The following is a 17,474-nucleotide window of genomic DNA, read 5'->3' as shown; positions in this document are numbered from 1 at the left end:
TACTATTATCATCTCCATCTTAGAGATTAAAAAAAACCTACAGAGGAGATTTATTCCAGTATAAGAAATTATTTTTAAGAATAATTTCAAAGATAAAACACATAAGGAATACATTTATTATCATAAGAATATTTTGAGACACTACCAAAATTAAAATCCTCCTAAACAAAATGAAAGGCAAGAAATGACAAGAAAAAGCTCTGTGATACATGTTGTTGAAGACAAGAAGTTAATGTTCATAACATACAAAGAGCTGTCACAAAGCAACAAGAAGCTCCCCCACTTAAATGTGTGCAAAGGATAAAAGGAATCATTCATTTTAAAAAAGTCAAATGGCTAATGAGTGAAAAATGCTCAATACCTCACTGGTCATCAAATGCAAACTAAAACAATGAAAAAGCACTTTTGCTCATCATATTGGCAAATATTTTTAAAAGATATTCTATCTAGTGTCCATCTGTGGGAGAAGAAACCATGAGCGACATTTTCAGAGGACGACATGTCAATGGATATGTAAACTCTGAAAAACGTACGTACACACTGACTCAACACCACTTCTACGAATCGTTTCCTCTAGGAAAAAACAAATTTAGTCCAAAAAGATGTACCCATCAGGGCATTTACACAGCACTGTTTACAATGGTGGGAAGAAAAACTGAAGTGAAATCATATCCAGCAATAGAGAATTGGTTACATAAGTAATTGTGCATCTTTTCATTCCCCTATGGAAGGAATTTCTAGAGTTACTTGAATGGAGTCTGATGAATGTAAATGTCACATCCAGGGACTAAATTTCCAGAAGCCTTAACTAAAGGAATACTCATAAAAGATCACAGGAATGTCTGTACAAGAAGGATGCCAGTCAAATATCCTTTCTGACAGTGGAAAATGGAGAAAACTTAACTGTCCACCATCAAGACAATGATGCGGTAAATCACGATGAGCTGCGAGCAATGAGGGAGCCGGCGTTTCGCCGTGGTCCAGGGCCTTGTCCACAGCATTCTCTCACCAAAGGTGTGCGTGGGAAAGAGACCACACCCGCAAATCAGGAGACCCCTCCACTCTATCTGAAAGGACCGGGTGAGTCTGGAGTGGGAGGACGTCTATGATATACACCTGAGTGATTAAAGCGAGCTGCAGAAAAACATATAGTATGGTCTCATTTTTAAATAAAGCATATATACACACACGTATACATGGAATTCTCATATGTGTGTATATATGTATGTCATAGGCATAAAGGTCATGAAACATATATATCAAATTTTCAACAGTTTTTACTCTTCGGAAATAAGGGGAAGGGAGGTAGGGCCTTCCTCTACCACCACAGTTCTCTTTTCAGTATTTCAGTTAAGTATACTTGGAATTTAAAAGTTTATTTAAGTCCGAAGTAAAATGGACAATGCCTCCACAAGACAGAATGCTATACTGGTCATCAAAAATCATGCCAGAGGAGATAGAATATTGTAGAAAAACATATAAAAAGCCGAATGGAAAATGGAGGTGTCCACACAGTAAACAGTCACAGAGTGCTCTCTGGTTTTTTATGACAGAGGTGATCCACACTGATGAAAATATACGTTAACGTGTTAATTATTATCTTTGAATAGTGGGACAAGGATAGCCTCTTTTGCCCCCTTTTTCAGAGTTATTATTTTAAATGCACATTCTTTTTCATCTGAAAAAAGATTTTTAGGTGTGTAGTACTATGCATTGGAGAATAATACAAGAATACTTAGAGAAACAAGTAACTAGGAGACAAAGCAGCAGCATCACACAATGTAGGACGGGCGATCCTGATTAACACCACGCAGTTACATAAGGACCCACAAAGTGAGAGCACCTGCTGTAACAGGGCGTGGCCCCCTTCTATTTGTCAGCAGTGTCTTCAGGGCTGAGGCAGTTCTGAGCACGGCCAGTGTCAGTGCTGGTGTCTTGATTGATGCTACTGGGGGTGAGGGCACCTGCAAGCCGAGAGGAAGAACAGAAATCATCCTCTGCCTTTTCTGTCTTGTTTCTTTGTTACTTTAAAAGAGAGCCATATATAAGATAAACCGTGTATCCCCCCAAATGAAATTTCAGTAATGAAACCGTTTTTAAAGACTTCACAGCTTATATTCTGCCTATAACTGTCTTTTCAACAAAGATCATATTTATTAAATGTTAATTAACTCAGTTAATTAACTCCCTGTTGAAACATTCTAGTAAAGAACATGAAATGCAGTATGTAAAAGAACCACACCTGCAGTGACTAGCTCAGCTGTCTTGACGGCAGTGCAGTCAGCCCCCACCATCCCGTGGCCCTGAGCTCCTGATGCTGGTAAGAGATTACGCTGCCGCCTCAGATGGAGAGAAACGGTGAAAGCATTTCTTGAACCCTACAGCACTGACAAAACATAACTGACAAATCCCAGGCCCCTTTGAGGCTCTCATTTTCTGTTTCTGGCCAACCCCCATCAATGAGCAGAACCACCCAATCCCCGAGCCATGGGACTCACGTGGGAAGCAGTTTTGGAGAAATTTCCAGGTATAGAATGTAACCAACTATACATAGAACTCTGAAAAAAGAAAAGATGCCATACTCTGATTTTGGAAGACACTCAAAATATTCTCCTAAGCCTTAGTAGCTGGAAAGGCTGGGCTTCTCCTAAGTCACTTATTTATTTCACAGCCAGTAAGCATCTCCCTCAAATCCTGCTTCCCTGTGTCTGCTGGGAGCTTGAAGCACACTGCTGCTGTCGATCTTATAAGTCACATGGCAGAGGCATGTGTCTCACGCCTGCAACCCTCACACAGGCTCGCCTCCTAGCCTCACTGTCTGAACTGGGCCCCATTTTCTCACCTGTTTATTTGGTATCTGTTCTTCTGTAAGCTACCTGAAATGCGTTTTGGAACATGTCAGAAGAAGCAGTGGGTTGAGAAATGGACAGATTGAGAGGTGAGAGATGGGCAGACAGAGAAAGAGACTCCAAGAAAGGGGGAACAAATAAAATTTCCTATGCAAAACCCTCTTCTAATCAGGGAAGGAAACCACCACGGAAAAGTGTGAAGAGGCAGGTAGCTTAGGACTGTTTCCTGGATTCCATGAAAAGTAACACCAAGAGATGAGAGGGTAGAACTTTAAATAGTAAAAGAAAAAAAGCACGCATGCTTGAAAAATATATCTACAATATGTACTTTCTAAAGAATAGACTGAAATCAGCAGGACCCAATAACACTATACTTGGGTATTTACAGAAGTGAGAATCCCATCTCCAAACCACAAGGCATCCCTTCAGAGCACTGACAGTCTACATGGGGCGGTCATAAAGCCATCACCGCAAAAGCTATGCTACCCTGTACTTACGAGGAATGAGCAGCTGTGCTCAGGCTGCCCACGCGCGTCATTTACACCCCACAGCACCTCTACGGGGGGGACGCCTAGCGAGCTCCGTCTCTGCAGGACAGAAAACCAGTTCTGGAGAGGCTAAGCCGACTTACCAGTTCTCCATCTCACAGGACTGGTCTCTCCAGAGCAGGACACGAACTCGGACCCACGATTGTAACCATGGTACTACAGTGCTTTGTGTGCTGTTTGTGTGTATAATACATTTGTTTCTATCATGAAAGGTTATTTAATAAATGATCGGTTGTCTTGTCTATCTCATTAGCTCACAATCAATCTTTATACTGTTGAATTGTACTCTTTTCCCCTGAAGAAAGGAACGGAAACAGCGGGGGTCAGAAAGAGGTGGGGCTCCATTCTTTATCTGGGATCTCATCTCATCGAAGTCCCCAAACAGGGAAAAGGAGCAAATGTTCTCTTTATCTTTTAAAGAGAGGGCTCCAGTGATGGTGACTTATTCAATTACAAAATCAAGGCTGGGGAAAGGGCACATGCAGCAACTAGAGCAGTATCAGCTGTAGGAAGGTCAAAAGTGCTCACGGGAGGGCTCAGGGGGCAGCCTCATTTAATTTCAATCAATAAAACAATAACAAACTCTAAAAATACTGGCCTACAATGGATTAGCTCTTTCTTGACATCTAGCAAGTTTCCACAGCCCACATGTAACATTATCGGGAACCAGTGAAAGGAAGAGTCCACAGACAAGGAAAATCAATGCCACAGGCAGGCTGAAACCCAGGCTGGAGTTTAGGAAGAGAAAGGGCATAGTTAAGAACTGGGGAAAGGCTGGGGAAAAAAATCATCACAAGGACTCTCAAGCATCATCCAACAATCATATAATCATTCATTCAAGAGAGAGTTACTGAGGTCGTATTCTGTGCAAGATTGTACAGCGGGTGAAGCAAGAGCGCAGCGTCCATGGTGGCAGCAAGTTGCGGAGCTCAAATACACTTCTGATCCCGGTACCTTGCACACTTGTCCTCAATATAAAGGCAAAGATAATTAAAGTAAAATAATACTCTGTAAACTCAAAGCATTGTTGAAAAAAAAAGTTAAAGAAGACCTAAATACCAGGACAGACACTCCACACACATTCCCCTATCAAAAGAAAGTGTTCTTGGAATGGCAGTGCTCCCCAGAGCGATCCGTATATTCAACGTGGTCTCGATCACAATCCCAGCGGGCTCCTCTGCAGAAACTGACTATCTGCTGCTACAATTCATATGGGAATTCGAGGATCTCAGTAACCTATACGTACTTGAAAAAGAAAAATTTGAGAGGACTTATAATTCTCAATTTCAAACCTTACAACTGTATCTCCAGGTGAGATTAGAGGCCATTGTGAAGTTATTACTGTGTTAATCCTTATTTACTAAATTCTCTACAATGAATATTACTGTTACAATAAGAAAAATAAAAAGTAAGTTATCCTTTAAAACATGCACACCGATTCATTCATTGGGAAAAATTATTCTATCAATTAAGAGATAAATATCTATTGAAAAAGGACAACTTAAAAACAAGAGTGCATTTGCATTTTTCATAAATTGAAAACTGAAAAGCACAAAGACGTCAAGTTTCTAGGGAGACCAATGCAACATATTAATAGTTATTTTCAGAAATTCTAATTTAACAATGAAAACTCTGGAAAGGGAAAATCGTGACTGAGAGCCAACTGCAAACACATGGAGAGCAAAGGCCTAGAAATCACAGTTCCTTTAACTCTGCTCCTAACACAATAGGAGAGGAAATTCCTCACTGAGGGGACAGTGGAATCCCATGCATAAGACAGGATACACAGTACAAACTGCACTAGAATTGGGGGTGATTTTTTTAGAAGAATTCTAAAGTTACAAAATTGCTGAAAAACTATTAAAACACTGACAGAAAGATTAAAACACACAGTCATATATATTATATAGAAACATATGTAGTCTGCTCCCATGTTGCATTTAAATACAAATATATTTGTTCATTTATGGGCACTTATGACTTTATCCCTGGTAGAATATTTCAACTAAAACAAATAATCAATATAACACTCCTTTGTCAAATCTACTTGATAAGTTACTCTGCTATGTAAACATAATGTGTCTAAGATAGATCTAAAATTAGTGAAAAAGAGCTTTGTATGGCTTCTTGAACTATTCTCAAAATTCAAAGCTTAATTTTAAAACAGATCTGAACAGTAATTCTATATTACCTTTTCCGTCGTGAAATGAACAACACAGTCTGTTGTCAAATTTCTGTCCTTACAATGATTCACGAGCACCGTATCCTCACAAAACTGCTGGACAGCAAGGCACTATCCAGACACTGTGACCCAACAAATGAAACACAATGAAGACAGTGACCCTATTTTGGAGGGCTTATAGTCTGTGTCAACACCAGGGTTTTATTTGATGGTCTGATTGGTTGGCAAAATAAAATCAATCAAGTACTTTCTTCTTTGAGCATTCTATAAGTCATGACTCTGCTGTTAGTGTCATGAGCAGGAAAGACTTAAGCATGACTTGATTAGATCAACTAGCAACAATCATCACTGGAGAGTGAGTAATAAAGAAGTTAACTGATAGCAATGCTTCTCCCTACATGAGACCTAAAATAAATCGACACTGATATCCGAAAAGAAAATGAGAATTTGAGGTCCCCAATAAGAAAAAAATCTAACAAGAAATCAAAAAAGTAAAGATTTTTTCATTAACGTTTCCTGGAAAGATTGGAGCATGGTGGTGTTGAGCTCAGATGCTAGGGAAAAACATGAGGGTCTGAATTCCCACAGCACTGGGTAGCTTTGACACTAATATGTCAGTCAAATTCTCTGCATCTCAGTCTCCGATGCATAGACTGGGGACAACAACCGCACCCATCTCCTAGAACGGTCCTAAGAATTAAGTTATTTTATATATACAAGTTTTAATAAAATACATCAGATATTAAGTATTACCCCAAAAGCACAAGGAAAAATGAAAACAGAGATAAATTGGAGTTCATTAAACTTTAAAACTTTGCTTCAAAAACACCATCCAGAAAGTGAAAAAACAACACTCAGGAGAAAATTTTTTCAAATCATTTATCTGATAAGGAATTTGTGTATCAAAAAAAAAAATTCCACAGCTCAACAATAAAAAGGCAACTCAATTAAAAAATGAAAAAAGAATCTGAAAAGATATTTTTCAAGGAAAATATACAAATGGCCAATAAGCACAATGAAACGGTGTTCAATAACATTAGCTCTAAAGGAAATCAAGTCAAAACAACTAGGAGAAACCGCTTCACATTCACTACAATAGGTTAAAATCAAAAAAAGATTAACAAGCACTAATGAGGACACAGAGGAAGCGGAGCCCGCAGCCATTGCTGGTGAGGATGTAACACAGCGTGACCACTTTGGAAAACATCCTGGCACGTCCTCAGAGAGTTGAACATTTGGCTTCTGAATGATCCAGCAATTCTGCTTCCTGGGCACACAAGTAAGAGAACTGAAAACAAATGTTAACATAAAAACTCCTACAGGAATATTCACCATTACTTTTCGCCATTAATTTTCAGAGCCAAAAAACAGAAACAACCCAAATGTCTATCACGTGATGAATGGGTAAACAAAGGGGCCCAGCCATACAGTGAAATATTATTCAGCAATAGCAAAGCATAGAGTACTGACCCAGGCCACAACGTGGACAAACATTGAAAACGTTACTCAGTGTGAAAGAAGTCAGTCAAAATAGACGGTTCTACTTACATGAAGTGACTCGATTTGCATGAAATGTTCAGCACAGGCAAATCCACAGAGACAGAAGAGTGGCTCCCTGGGGCTTGGGGAGGATGGGGAAGTTGATAATGTCTGCTTATGCGTACTGGGTTTCCTGTTGGGGGGAAGAAAATATTCTAAGATTGACTGGGATGCACATTTCTGGGCATAGAGTAAAATCCGCTGTACATTTTAATGGGTGATTTGTATTAAAACTGTTAAGAACAAAAGCACCTCGGATTAGTACCTTCCATAGTAAATGCAAATTGCTAACATTTATTACAGGAAGAAGAAACTGCCCTCAGCATGAAAGCAGGAGATCAGCAAATATTAGTTAACCGAAATTGGACAAGAGCATTTCACTTGAAACTGTTGCTGAGTGTACAAGAAATATTCAGACATGACAAGGAAAATCAGTTTGACATCACGAAGAAGCATTCTGCTTCAAATGCAAATCAAGGATTCGGCAAGCCCAGCTGCTACAAATGACCAGAGAAGAAACCTGGTTCTTAAAACAAGCACCAGAGCCAACAAGGAAATGGTGGTGAGGAAAGCAGGCGGCCTAAAATCTGGAACAGTGTGCTACAAATAATTTCTCCACTGAAAATTCAAAAATAAAATGAAAGTGATGTAATGCTGTGTTGAACTCACGTGAATGGGCTTCCTGCAGTGCTTGACAGTTCTGTAACCCCGAATGACTCAGGAGAATCAGCATGGCTCCTGGGAGTCCCCAAGTAACTGCCCATCAGCACGCTGACCACCATCACATCTGCCAGGGTTGAATTGCAGAGAAGAGAGCAACCTCTGAAAGGCACAGGGAATGTTGACAAGGGAATAAAAGGCTGCGGTCAATCCTGGGACAGAGGCCCTGTGAGCAGAGGCCAGAAGGCTGCAGGTGAACTGGAGTGGCCCTGGGGCATGAAGGGACCACAGGGGAGCATATCTCAATTATCTCCTCTCTCTCCCTCGGGTAGGAGGGATAAAGCCTGCATCCTCCTCACCTGGAACTGTGGGTTCTGGCTGGCGGAAGTCTTACCAACACGGAATGAATTTCTCAATACTGCGGAAAAAGGAAAGAAAGCGAGAGGGATTAGGGAGCCAAATCCACGAGTCTCTCAAATGCTCCCATATTTATTGTGTATAATCAAAGGAAAAAGTCAATAACAGTTGTGAGATAGTAGGCAGGAACTTGGGGAAAGAAGGGATGAGACAGAGATTGTAGACTCCACCATGAGTACTAAGGCTTAGTTTACCTTTAGGGAAGTCATGGGCTGAGGGGAACAAGATACATTTTTTAGACATGTTCATTACAAAGCAGAACACCAGACCAGCCTGGTCCCTGTTTTGGGGATAATAGACTATCTAACACCACGCACGCCTGGCGTTTATAGCTGAGGGCCTGGGTCATTGCTGTGCAATAAGCAGTGTGCTATCTATAACCTCAAATATGCAAGCAAGGCATTGTCTCTGCTTTTTATGGCAAGGAGACAGGAGTGAGGATGCACAGGTGTTTGCTTTAAAGCAGTTAATAAGCACATTTTTTCTTCTTAAAGTTGACAGGCGGCTGGGATGTGTTACAACTTGTTAACTCAATCATGGGCTCCCACATGGAACCATTATGGAGGACACTCTAGGATGACAAATCCTGGCTCTGGATCTTTTCCTGCCAGCTTCGGCCACTCCAGCAGGGTCTAGACACATCCCTGAATAACGATCCCACAGAACCACCTAAACTCTTAACTCCTGGTGCTTGAAACTTAATTTTAGCTCTACACAACTTAATGTAGAAAAGTTTCAGAAATAAAAGATATTATATTCTTTTTATATCTCATCATAAGACTGATTTTTCTGATTGCTCTAAGCTGCTTCTACATGGTAAAGCACCTAATTCTGCAGGTGAATTCAGTACTTTCCTTTGGGCATAACTAGACAGTCTGGGCTGTCTGACTTCTATTAGTCAAATACCAATACACTTAATTGATTTCTTTGTTCATCAATTTCAGCCTGGAGGTGAGGTTCTGTCACTATTTTCCTCAGCCCACCCTCTACTCTTTTCTCATCAGCATCTCAGGCCTCCTGAAAACAAAACAAAGCATTTGTTTCCCTTCATCTACACTTTCCACAAAGGCAACAGGAATCATCATGCCTAGAGAATGAATTCAACACAAATGTTAAAACAAAAATTTATAAACCTGAAGCAACTCCATCTCCGACTCATGATACACAATGACATGAGAGTAAGTGTGTCAGGTACAAAGCATGCGTGAGCCTGACCACCTCATTTCTATTCTTCAAAGGAAGGAAGGTTTTCGTATTTTTTATTATCATTCTTTGTCATTGTTTCTGATTAAGCCAAAAAATTTTTTATGAAATAATTAAGCACTGCAATAACAGATTTTCGCTGTATCAATTACAGAAGGAATTCAGAGGGGATAGGAAAACCCACCTCTGTAAAAAATGCAAAATTCCTTCCCCTGTTAAGAACACGAATACAAAATGCAACAGAGAATTCAAATTCTTGTGGAGAGGACAAAAGCCACAGAATCAAAGCAAAGTCATTATTATGACTCAATCCAAAATTCACTGGACAAACATGCTCAATGCATTCAAATAATTTTTAAGGCACACTGCAAACCATTCACTTAATTATCTACAGGCTAGAGGAAGAATTTCCCTCTATAACAGACAACATAAATCAATAGGTTGCCCCACCAAACAAGGAACAAACATCAGGTTTTTTGCAGTTCTGATAAATCAGCAAGTTTTAAAGATCAAAATCCAGAAATTTTAAACATTCATTCACACCAGAATGAATCAAGCACTTAAAAAAAATAAATAACCCAAAGAAACTAAACACATTGATCACGTACCTGGATCAATGAGAAATTCTTGTACAGCTGGAAAAAAAGAACAGTCTATAGACTTATACTTGAAAAATAAAACTACTTTTAAAGATAACTGCTAAAACACATTTCATCATTCATGTTGCCTTGAAAAATCTGAGGCACTTGTCTCTGATCAGAAAAGCAATTCTGAGTATTAGTATGTTACAATTCAGTGCCAGTTTGCTTTAGAAGAAAAAAGAAAAGCTACTGTTTCTCATCTTGCACAAAGTTTAAAGAACCTCCCTGCCTCTATCTCCTCCCATTTTCTAAGCTCATGCTCCCCAACCCTTCTGAAACAATTATGAGAACCTCTTATTCCCACCAATATGCCAAATCACAAAAGAGTATCAATTTATTTGTGTAAATATATACCTACACCTTGAACTGGAGGAGAAAGATTTCAGAAGGCTATATGGAACTTATTGCTACATTCCTGAAATCACACACATACACGTTCACAGAGACACAGACATATACAAACGAATTACTGGGCACTTCACAAGCTAAGGACTTACAACTTCTAGAAGATAACTTTGTAGTTAGTTTAAAATACAAAACGGTCAGCTTTTGAAAGCCTTGAACATTGCAAAATCATCCAAATATCAATGAGATCCAATTAGCCTTCTCTGTAGAATGTAATTCCCCATGATGGCAAAGCAGACCCTAAGAAGTAGTGGATCCAAGACTCGTGTTTTTCACTAGCTATGATCGTTTTAAAACACGTAAACAGATTTAGAAAGGTATGTCCCTATGACATTTATTCTTATTGAGATGGCATATGTATTCAATTGTCTATGCAGAAAATAGGACCCATGATGGTGTTTAAGAAATATTTTGTGTATTGAAATATTTATTTTTAAGTGCAGACAAGGAGGGTGGGTATTACTCCATTGTAGAGCACCTGTTGTGCACGCACATGTTCCTGGCTTCAATCCCCTGTACCTTCATGAAAATAAATAAATACAAGTGCTTACTTAAAAATAAGAATAAATTTATATAAAAAAATAAATGCAGACTAAAAACCACTGCAATCTAGGAGCCACAATTATAATAAAAAACAAGTGTTTCTATCAAATATTGACTATACGCCAATCACAGAGACAACCACAAATCACACCTGACAACCATCACGTGTGATTCTCAGCAATCCTACTAAGTAGACACGGATGAGAAACCCGGCTCTGCGGATGAGGAGACGGGGCTCGGAGGAGCCGGGGACACTGACCGTCCTGCTCCCCGTGACACCGCGTCAGCCCAGGGCAAGCGCTGACAGAGCTGCACTGAGGGGACACCCAGCTGCATGGAACCATGGGGGATTGGGGAGTCCTAGAAAATACTCAAAAGTGTTCAATGAAAAACCAGCTCAAATATGTTACTCTGTGCCCCATCCTCTAAACACAGAACATGTCTGGGACCTTTTTGATGCCTCCGTGTTCTTTCTGCCATCATCAGTTACGTGCCCTCTCAGCGCGACCAGTCATGAACTGGACCCCATACGAAGTGCACTCAGATGGAAGAGCTTTAAAAGCTGTTTTATGAAGTTTGTAAGACTCTGTCTATTCCTCACACAGGCGGTCATCCAGCACTACTCACCGGTGCGGATGTACCACCTGAAATCACACCTTTCTGCTTTTTAAAATCCCTTCATGTAATACAGACTTTTAAACAGCAAAGAAGCAGCTCAACCACAGACAGTGGACATCTTTTCACCAAACGGACTCAAACAGCCCATCGGACTACCTGGAAGCCCTTTTCTTCTATTAAACCCACTTCCAGGTACTTCATCTGATTGGTGGACTCGGCCTCTGAATGGCCTACTCAGAGAGATCCCATCCTCACATCTGGGGGTGGGAGAGGACCCTGCTGCTGGGAGAAATCAGTGAGGAAGGTGGACATCCTCCAGCCATTTCTGCACGGGTAGAAATGCCACATGCTCAGAAATTATACCGTCAGCACCCCTCGGCTCCCATGGACTGGTTTCACATTAAGCAAACTTATGACACACTGATGCAAGAAAACCAGAAATTTAATTTATTAATGTAACAGGAGATGTGAAACTACAAACCAGATTGAAATATCAGAGTTCAACCATGAGTACAGATTCTCCTCCATGGCCCAATCTCGGGCAGGCAGTCACATGGCAAGCGTGGACAGAAGCAGAGCAGGAAGGGTTTCTAGATTAACTCAATGGACTAAATTTCTGTTATAAGAACAGATCTACTGCCTGGAAAACAATTAATGCCAATCACGGGGCACACTCCATGGACAGTGGCTGAAACACGACTGTGAGTACCTGTATAACTCCACTTTCCCTGTCCTTTCTGGTCTAACTGATGCAGAGGTACAGAGATCCAGGGATGCAGATACCTGTAAACACCCAAAGCCCATCCCTGGGAGCCTGGAAACCAGATAGCCAGGATTTAAATCCCAGCTCTGCCACTTACTAGCTCTGTTACCTTGGCCAAATTACTTACCCTCTGTGTGCCTCAATTTCCACACTGTAAACCTGGGATAACAATCAAATCTTACTCACTTGTTGTGAAAATTGGAGGATTCATTTCTGTAAAACTCTCAGAAAAGAATGTAGCACATTTTTGGTGCCCAACAAATTTCAATTTAATAAGAAAGTGATTTACAAGTCTCCCATCTAATCATCTTCTGTGTTTCATGACTATTCTGAGTCCCAAAGGAAATCCTTATTTCCCCTCTTATAAACTCTTGAGGAGCACCCTTCTGTTTCAAGCCACCACCTGTTTAATCTGAGGGGGGATTCCCTCCTCCCCACTCCTCTGGTCCATGGGAGACTGCTTCTCCCTTCACACCCCTGACCACTGGCCCACGGCTAGCCCTCCTCACACTAACAGATTGAGGTGTGAGTCCGGGGAGACAAGCAGGTCATATGAAAGCTTTCCTTCCCCTCCAGTGTTGGCCACCCTTAGGAAGCAGCCGGGATGCTCAGTTCCATGGCAAGACAGTCCTGTGCATTATGGGTCAGAATCTCTCAAGGGAATGCTCGCTGTGGACCAGAGTTACCTGGGACTGCGTAAGTCTCTAATTCTGGGACATAGTGTCATGACACTCACTCTCCCACAGCCCTGAATTTCATGGAGAACGTGGCTTCATCAGTAATAAAGGAGACATTTATCGCCTGCCTGTTCTTCTTTGTCATCTCTCAGTTGGCTGCTGGACACAACATGTGTATAAGTATTGGGTCCCCTTAAGCCCCAACATATATGAAGTATAAAAATTCTGTGGCTTAACATTGGTTCAGGGCGACTGTGTAACTGTCCTGACTCTGCTGATGCTAAATTATGTGTATAGGAACTATGGAACCTCCTCAAATATCTTTCATCATAAAACCAGCTTTTCTTATTTTCCTGTTTCTCAGTAATTGCCAAAGACTATCAAATGTTGGCTTCACACCAAACAGCAGTTAAGATTATGAGCCCTCTTGTCATACACACTGTGCTAAACACTTTACATAATTTCTAATTCTCACAATTCTACAAAGCAGAAATGAGTGTCCCCATCTCACAGATGAGGGAAAAACTCAGAAAGAACTGACTCAGGATCACGTAGCTCAGTGGCAGCGCGTGCACGCAAACCCAAGTCAAAACACCACACCCCTTTGTATATGTACCAAATCTCCTACCACCCATTGACACACAGCGGTGGGGATAATACTTAGGGAACTCAGTACACTTTTCAGCTTTAAGGTGCTCCAGAGGCCGCTTCTAGCTCTTTTATAAAATCCCGGCTCACTGGTTTCTAACACTGCAAGAAAAGTCCGATGTTGCAACTGTTTGCACAGGAAGTCTGAAATGTTCACAGCGAGATGATAGAATAAAACTAAGACATAAGCAGAATAATAGTTCCAGGTAGTCAGACATAATGGACATTGTGCTACCCTGAAGCACTAAGCAAAGGAATCAAAAAAAAAAAAAAACGTTGTTTAAGACTTCCTTTACAAACAGGAAAGTTAAGACTGTAAGAAGGTGTAACAGCGCCACCTATGGCTTAAAAGGCCTTCCTGGTTGCCTGGAAAGGTGCAACACAAAAATTGCCTGTGGATCAGAAACAAGAATCAGATAACTAAAAGCTTATGTAGCACATACTGCTCTCCTAGTCCTCATGTCTTGCACTGTAGCAAAAACCAACAGACCTGTACTAGACCTATATTCATAAAAGTCATGTCTGTATTTTTCCAACAGGAGGTAATCTAAGTATCTTGCAAAATACTTCTCAAAGAGCCAGGAAATCATAGAAGTGTATTGAAATACAAAAACATTTATTTACATATTAAAACAGCATGAGCTTTTTTCTATTAAAAAAGCTGACATGTCAAATCAATGTTTTGATATTTTAAAACCTATTAAGAGTGCAGAAAAATAAATCAAAATTTTCTTTAATCACAAAAGAGAGAAGCTTATTCCCTGAAAATGATCAATGTGGATTTTTCTAAACTTAATGCTTCTGGTCAGAGTCCTACGAATTTAAATGTCTGAGTGTATATTTACACGGCAGCATGAACACTGAGTTGTAACAATACACATTCTGTGTAAATAATCTTCAAGGTCGTCTGCTTAAGTCAATTTAACTAGTCCCTGTCTCAATAGAATGATACAGATTTCATTAAAACTTCATACTGCACGCACACACACACACAAAAAACACTGAATCCTTGTTACTTTAAGCCATATTCATATATATCCATATTGAATATGCATCAGAAACAAGCCACCCTCTTTAGTATTCACAGTTGATCCTTCTAAACTATCTGTCATTGTGACAGCACATTTTTACTAAGCAGCTCTTGGATGCTTTGTATACAAGGCGTCTACCTCTCACAGTCAGACATGGTAAACGGCATCACTCAAATTTCACAAATGAGGAAATATACTTAAGCCATGGAAACAACGTACATATTTATCATCAGGAAAGAAAAGAGTAAAGATTTTACTTTCAATATGCACTGACAAACTTTTCCTCCATACTAAGACTACATACATAAAACAAATTCAGTCATTTGTAAATTATTCTGTCAATAAGCACCACTAGAGAAAAACAAGCAACATCATTAGCAATGATTGGACTTTCAAAGCCCACTCCTATTTTGCACTATAATCATTTTTAATGTTTTGTTTTTAGTGCTTACATAGCACTAATATAAAGAAAACATAAACTATTTAAGTCATTACCTGAGAATGCAACATTTGTGAAAATGTACAATTTTAATTTATGCCACTCTGTTTCACATTCTCACTGGTGTCTCTCCTTTGAAGGCCTCATCAGGCTGAGATCGCCAAAATTGGTCATTTATGGACTCACAGGAGTTCGGGAAACCACTCAACAGGAGGCTGATCAGAGGAGAAATTGAGAATGCATCCTGTGCAGCCTGGGTTCCAGCACCGAGCTAGGCACCGCCAGCTGCGTTTGATTTGGGACAAGCTGCCCACCTCTCAATCCCTCAGCTGCAAAAAGGAGACATTGATACCTACCGTCAAACACCTGCTTTGAAGTAAAACATGAGAAAAACAGTTTAGCCTTTGGTAGGTGTCCACTCACAGCAAGCTTGGTCATTATGATGATGAGGATTACTTTTAATAAGTTAAGCTAGACCAAAAATTAGAAATCACCATAAAGGAGAAACATTTTAACTCAATAAGCATTTCCTTTTGAATGGATTGATAAAAGTTCTAATGATTTTTTTAATAAACCAAATTTTGTCCATTAATTTTAGATTTACCGGTTTATGGACAAGTCTCCAAAAAAAGAAATAGAGGCCTCTAACCTCTGAATACTAAGAAAGTTAAGTTTAAAAAAATTATGGGGGAGAGTATACCTCAGTTGAGAGAGTATGTGCTCAGCACGCATGAGGTCCTCAGTTCAGTCCCCAGTAACTCCATTTAAAAACTTTTATTTAAAAAAAAGGAGAATTAAAGGAAAAAGATGGAGGACTACAGAATTTTTTTAGAGAATCCACTCAGATTTAAGATGGGGAAAAAATATCCATTTCTCACAGGAAATCTTGAGAACTATGTAAACCAGATCTGAGTTGTCTAGTCTTTAACATTATTCATGAATTCATATTACCAAGTCTTAAAACTACCTGATAACCCACAGTGGTGATAGTGATCATAAAACCTGCCAATGCGGATCGAACTCCGGCTAGGACTGCTCTGTTCTGACATCTCTGCCCCTGAGGCCTCACCAGGCTGAGAGCACTAAATTTTGTCATTCATGAGCATCTCGTGTAAGTCTTCCATTTGTGCTTCTCAGTCTCCTCTCACCAGCCCCTCTGAGGGAAGCACTGTTATCATCTTCCCCACACGCAGATAAGGTCACTGAGGTACAGAAACTAAACCTGCTCCAGGTCACATCGGCATTAAAGGACGTCTGTATTTCTGCTGTTTTGCGATTGACAAAGGAATCTGAGATATCAATACAAGATAGACTGTTAAATAATCAAGTCTGTCAGCTCTTCACCTCAAAGAGCAGATACTATAAATTCCTGATGTAGGATGAGGCTGCCGCCACAAAATGACTCAGCTAGAAATTAATATCCAAGATGAAGCAGCGGATACACATAAATATTCATGACTGTCAACTCCTCTCACGGGTCTTGGCCCTTCACTGCCTGAATGGGGGTGAAATCCCCACCCATGTCTGGGAGGGTAGCGCGGCTCTTCCAAGTCTCACCCAGGCTTCACAGGCTGTTCCCCCTACAGACTGTCCTAAATGATTAAAAAGCTCACAAGGTTTTTACACCAGCCAAAACTGAAAGACATTTCTGCATATGGAGCACTTTCTCAGGCTTAAACCATTTTTGCCTACACTCAGCAAGGGGGAAAAAAGAAACATGACTCTGCAAAGTCTCTTAGACTTACCACTCACAGGAGTTGAATGGTCTCAGCACAAGATGACCCTTCACATTACAGGATGAGAACAAAATAAAGCCGCCCCAACAACAAGCACTCCCAGAGACAGCGCTCAGCAGTCTTCTGCACACTCACGGTTGTGCAGCCCTCACCACCATCTATTTCCAGAACATTTCATCACCCCAATAGAACACCCCTGTCACTAGCAGTCACTCCACAACCCCCCTCCACCCAGCCCCTTGCAACCATCATCTGCTCTCTGCCACTGCATGAGCCAATTCTGGGCATTTCAGATCACTGAAATCAACAATATGTGGCCGTTTGTGTCTGGTTCCTTTCAGTTAACGTGCAGTTATCAAGGCTTTCCCATGTTGAAGTGGTATCAGCATGTCTCTTTTTTTTGAAAATGTTAAACTTTATTAGAAGGTGGTAAATACTATCAAAAATAGTAGAGTGGGGTATAAGGGGTGGGGTTTCAAAGGGAAAAGGCCGGGTTGAGCAGTCAGGTTGGACTACCCAGAGCAGATGGCTTTTTTCATATTCCCCTTTATTTATTTTTTCTTTTTTATTCACTC

General features: G+C 40.4%; 1 protein-coding gene across 8 annotated transcripts in view; it reads right to left on the bottom strand.

Annotated features, from left to right (window-relative positions):
- Positions 1-893: 893 nt before the first annotated feature.
- Positions 894-17,474, bottom strand: part of LOC140690711 (uncharacterized) — a 33,646-nt gene continuing 17,065 nt past the window's right edge. For 2 of the 8 annotated variants that reach the window (XR_012065980.1, XR_012065982.1), the window contains exons 2-4: positions 7,788-7,905; positions 7,128-7,251; positions 6,575-6,846 (exon numbers count right to left, since the gene is read on the bottom strand). Coding sequence is in view for 1 of the 8 variants with exons in the window: in XM_072952632.1 (XP_072808733.1) it covers positions 1,870-1,964; positions 2,243-2,333; positions 2,499-2,558; positions 7,128-7,251; positions 7,788-7,905 (488 nt within the window). In the remaining 7 variants the exon portion in view is untranslated. Of the gene's footprint in view, positions 1,135-1,843; positions 1,965-2,242; positions 2,401-2,498; positions 2,773-6,574; positions 6,868-7,127; positions 7,252-7,787; positions 7,906-8,137; positions 8,197-17,474 lie in introns of those variants that run through there. The other 6 variants (XR_012065981.1, XR_012065983.1, XR_012065978.1 and 3 more) reach the window with 5 other exon arrangements.

This window comes from Vicugna pacos, chromosome 31 (assembly GCF_048564905.1).
Source record: "Vicugna pacos chromosome 31, VicPac4, whole genome shotgun sequence".
Classification (NCBI taxonomy): Eukaryota; Metazoa; Chordata; class Mammalia; order Artiodactyla; family Camelidae; genus Vicugna; species Vicugna pacos.
Note: the sequence above shows the minus strand (reverse complement) of the source record. Positions and strands in the feature narration are given on the sequence as shown.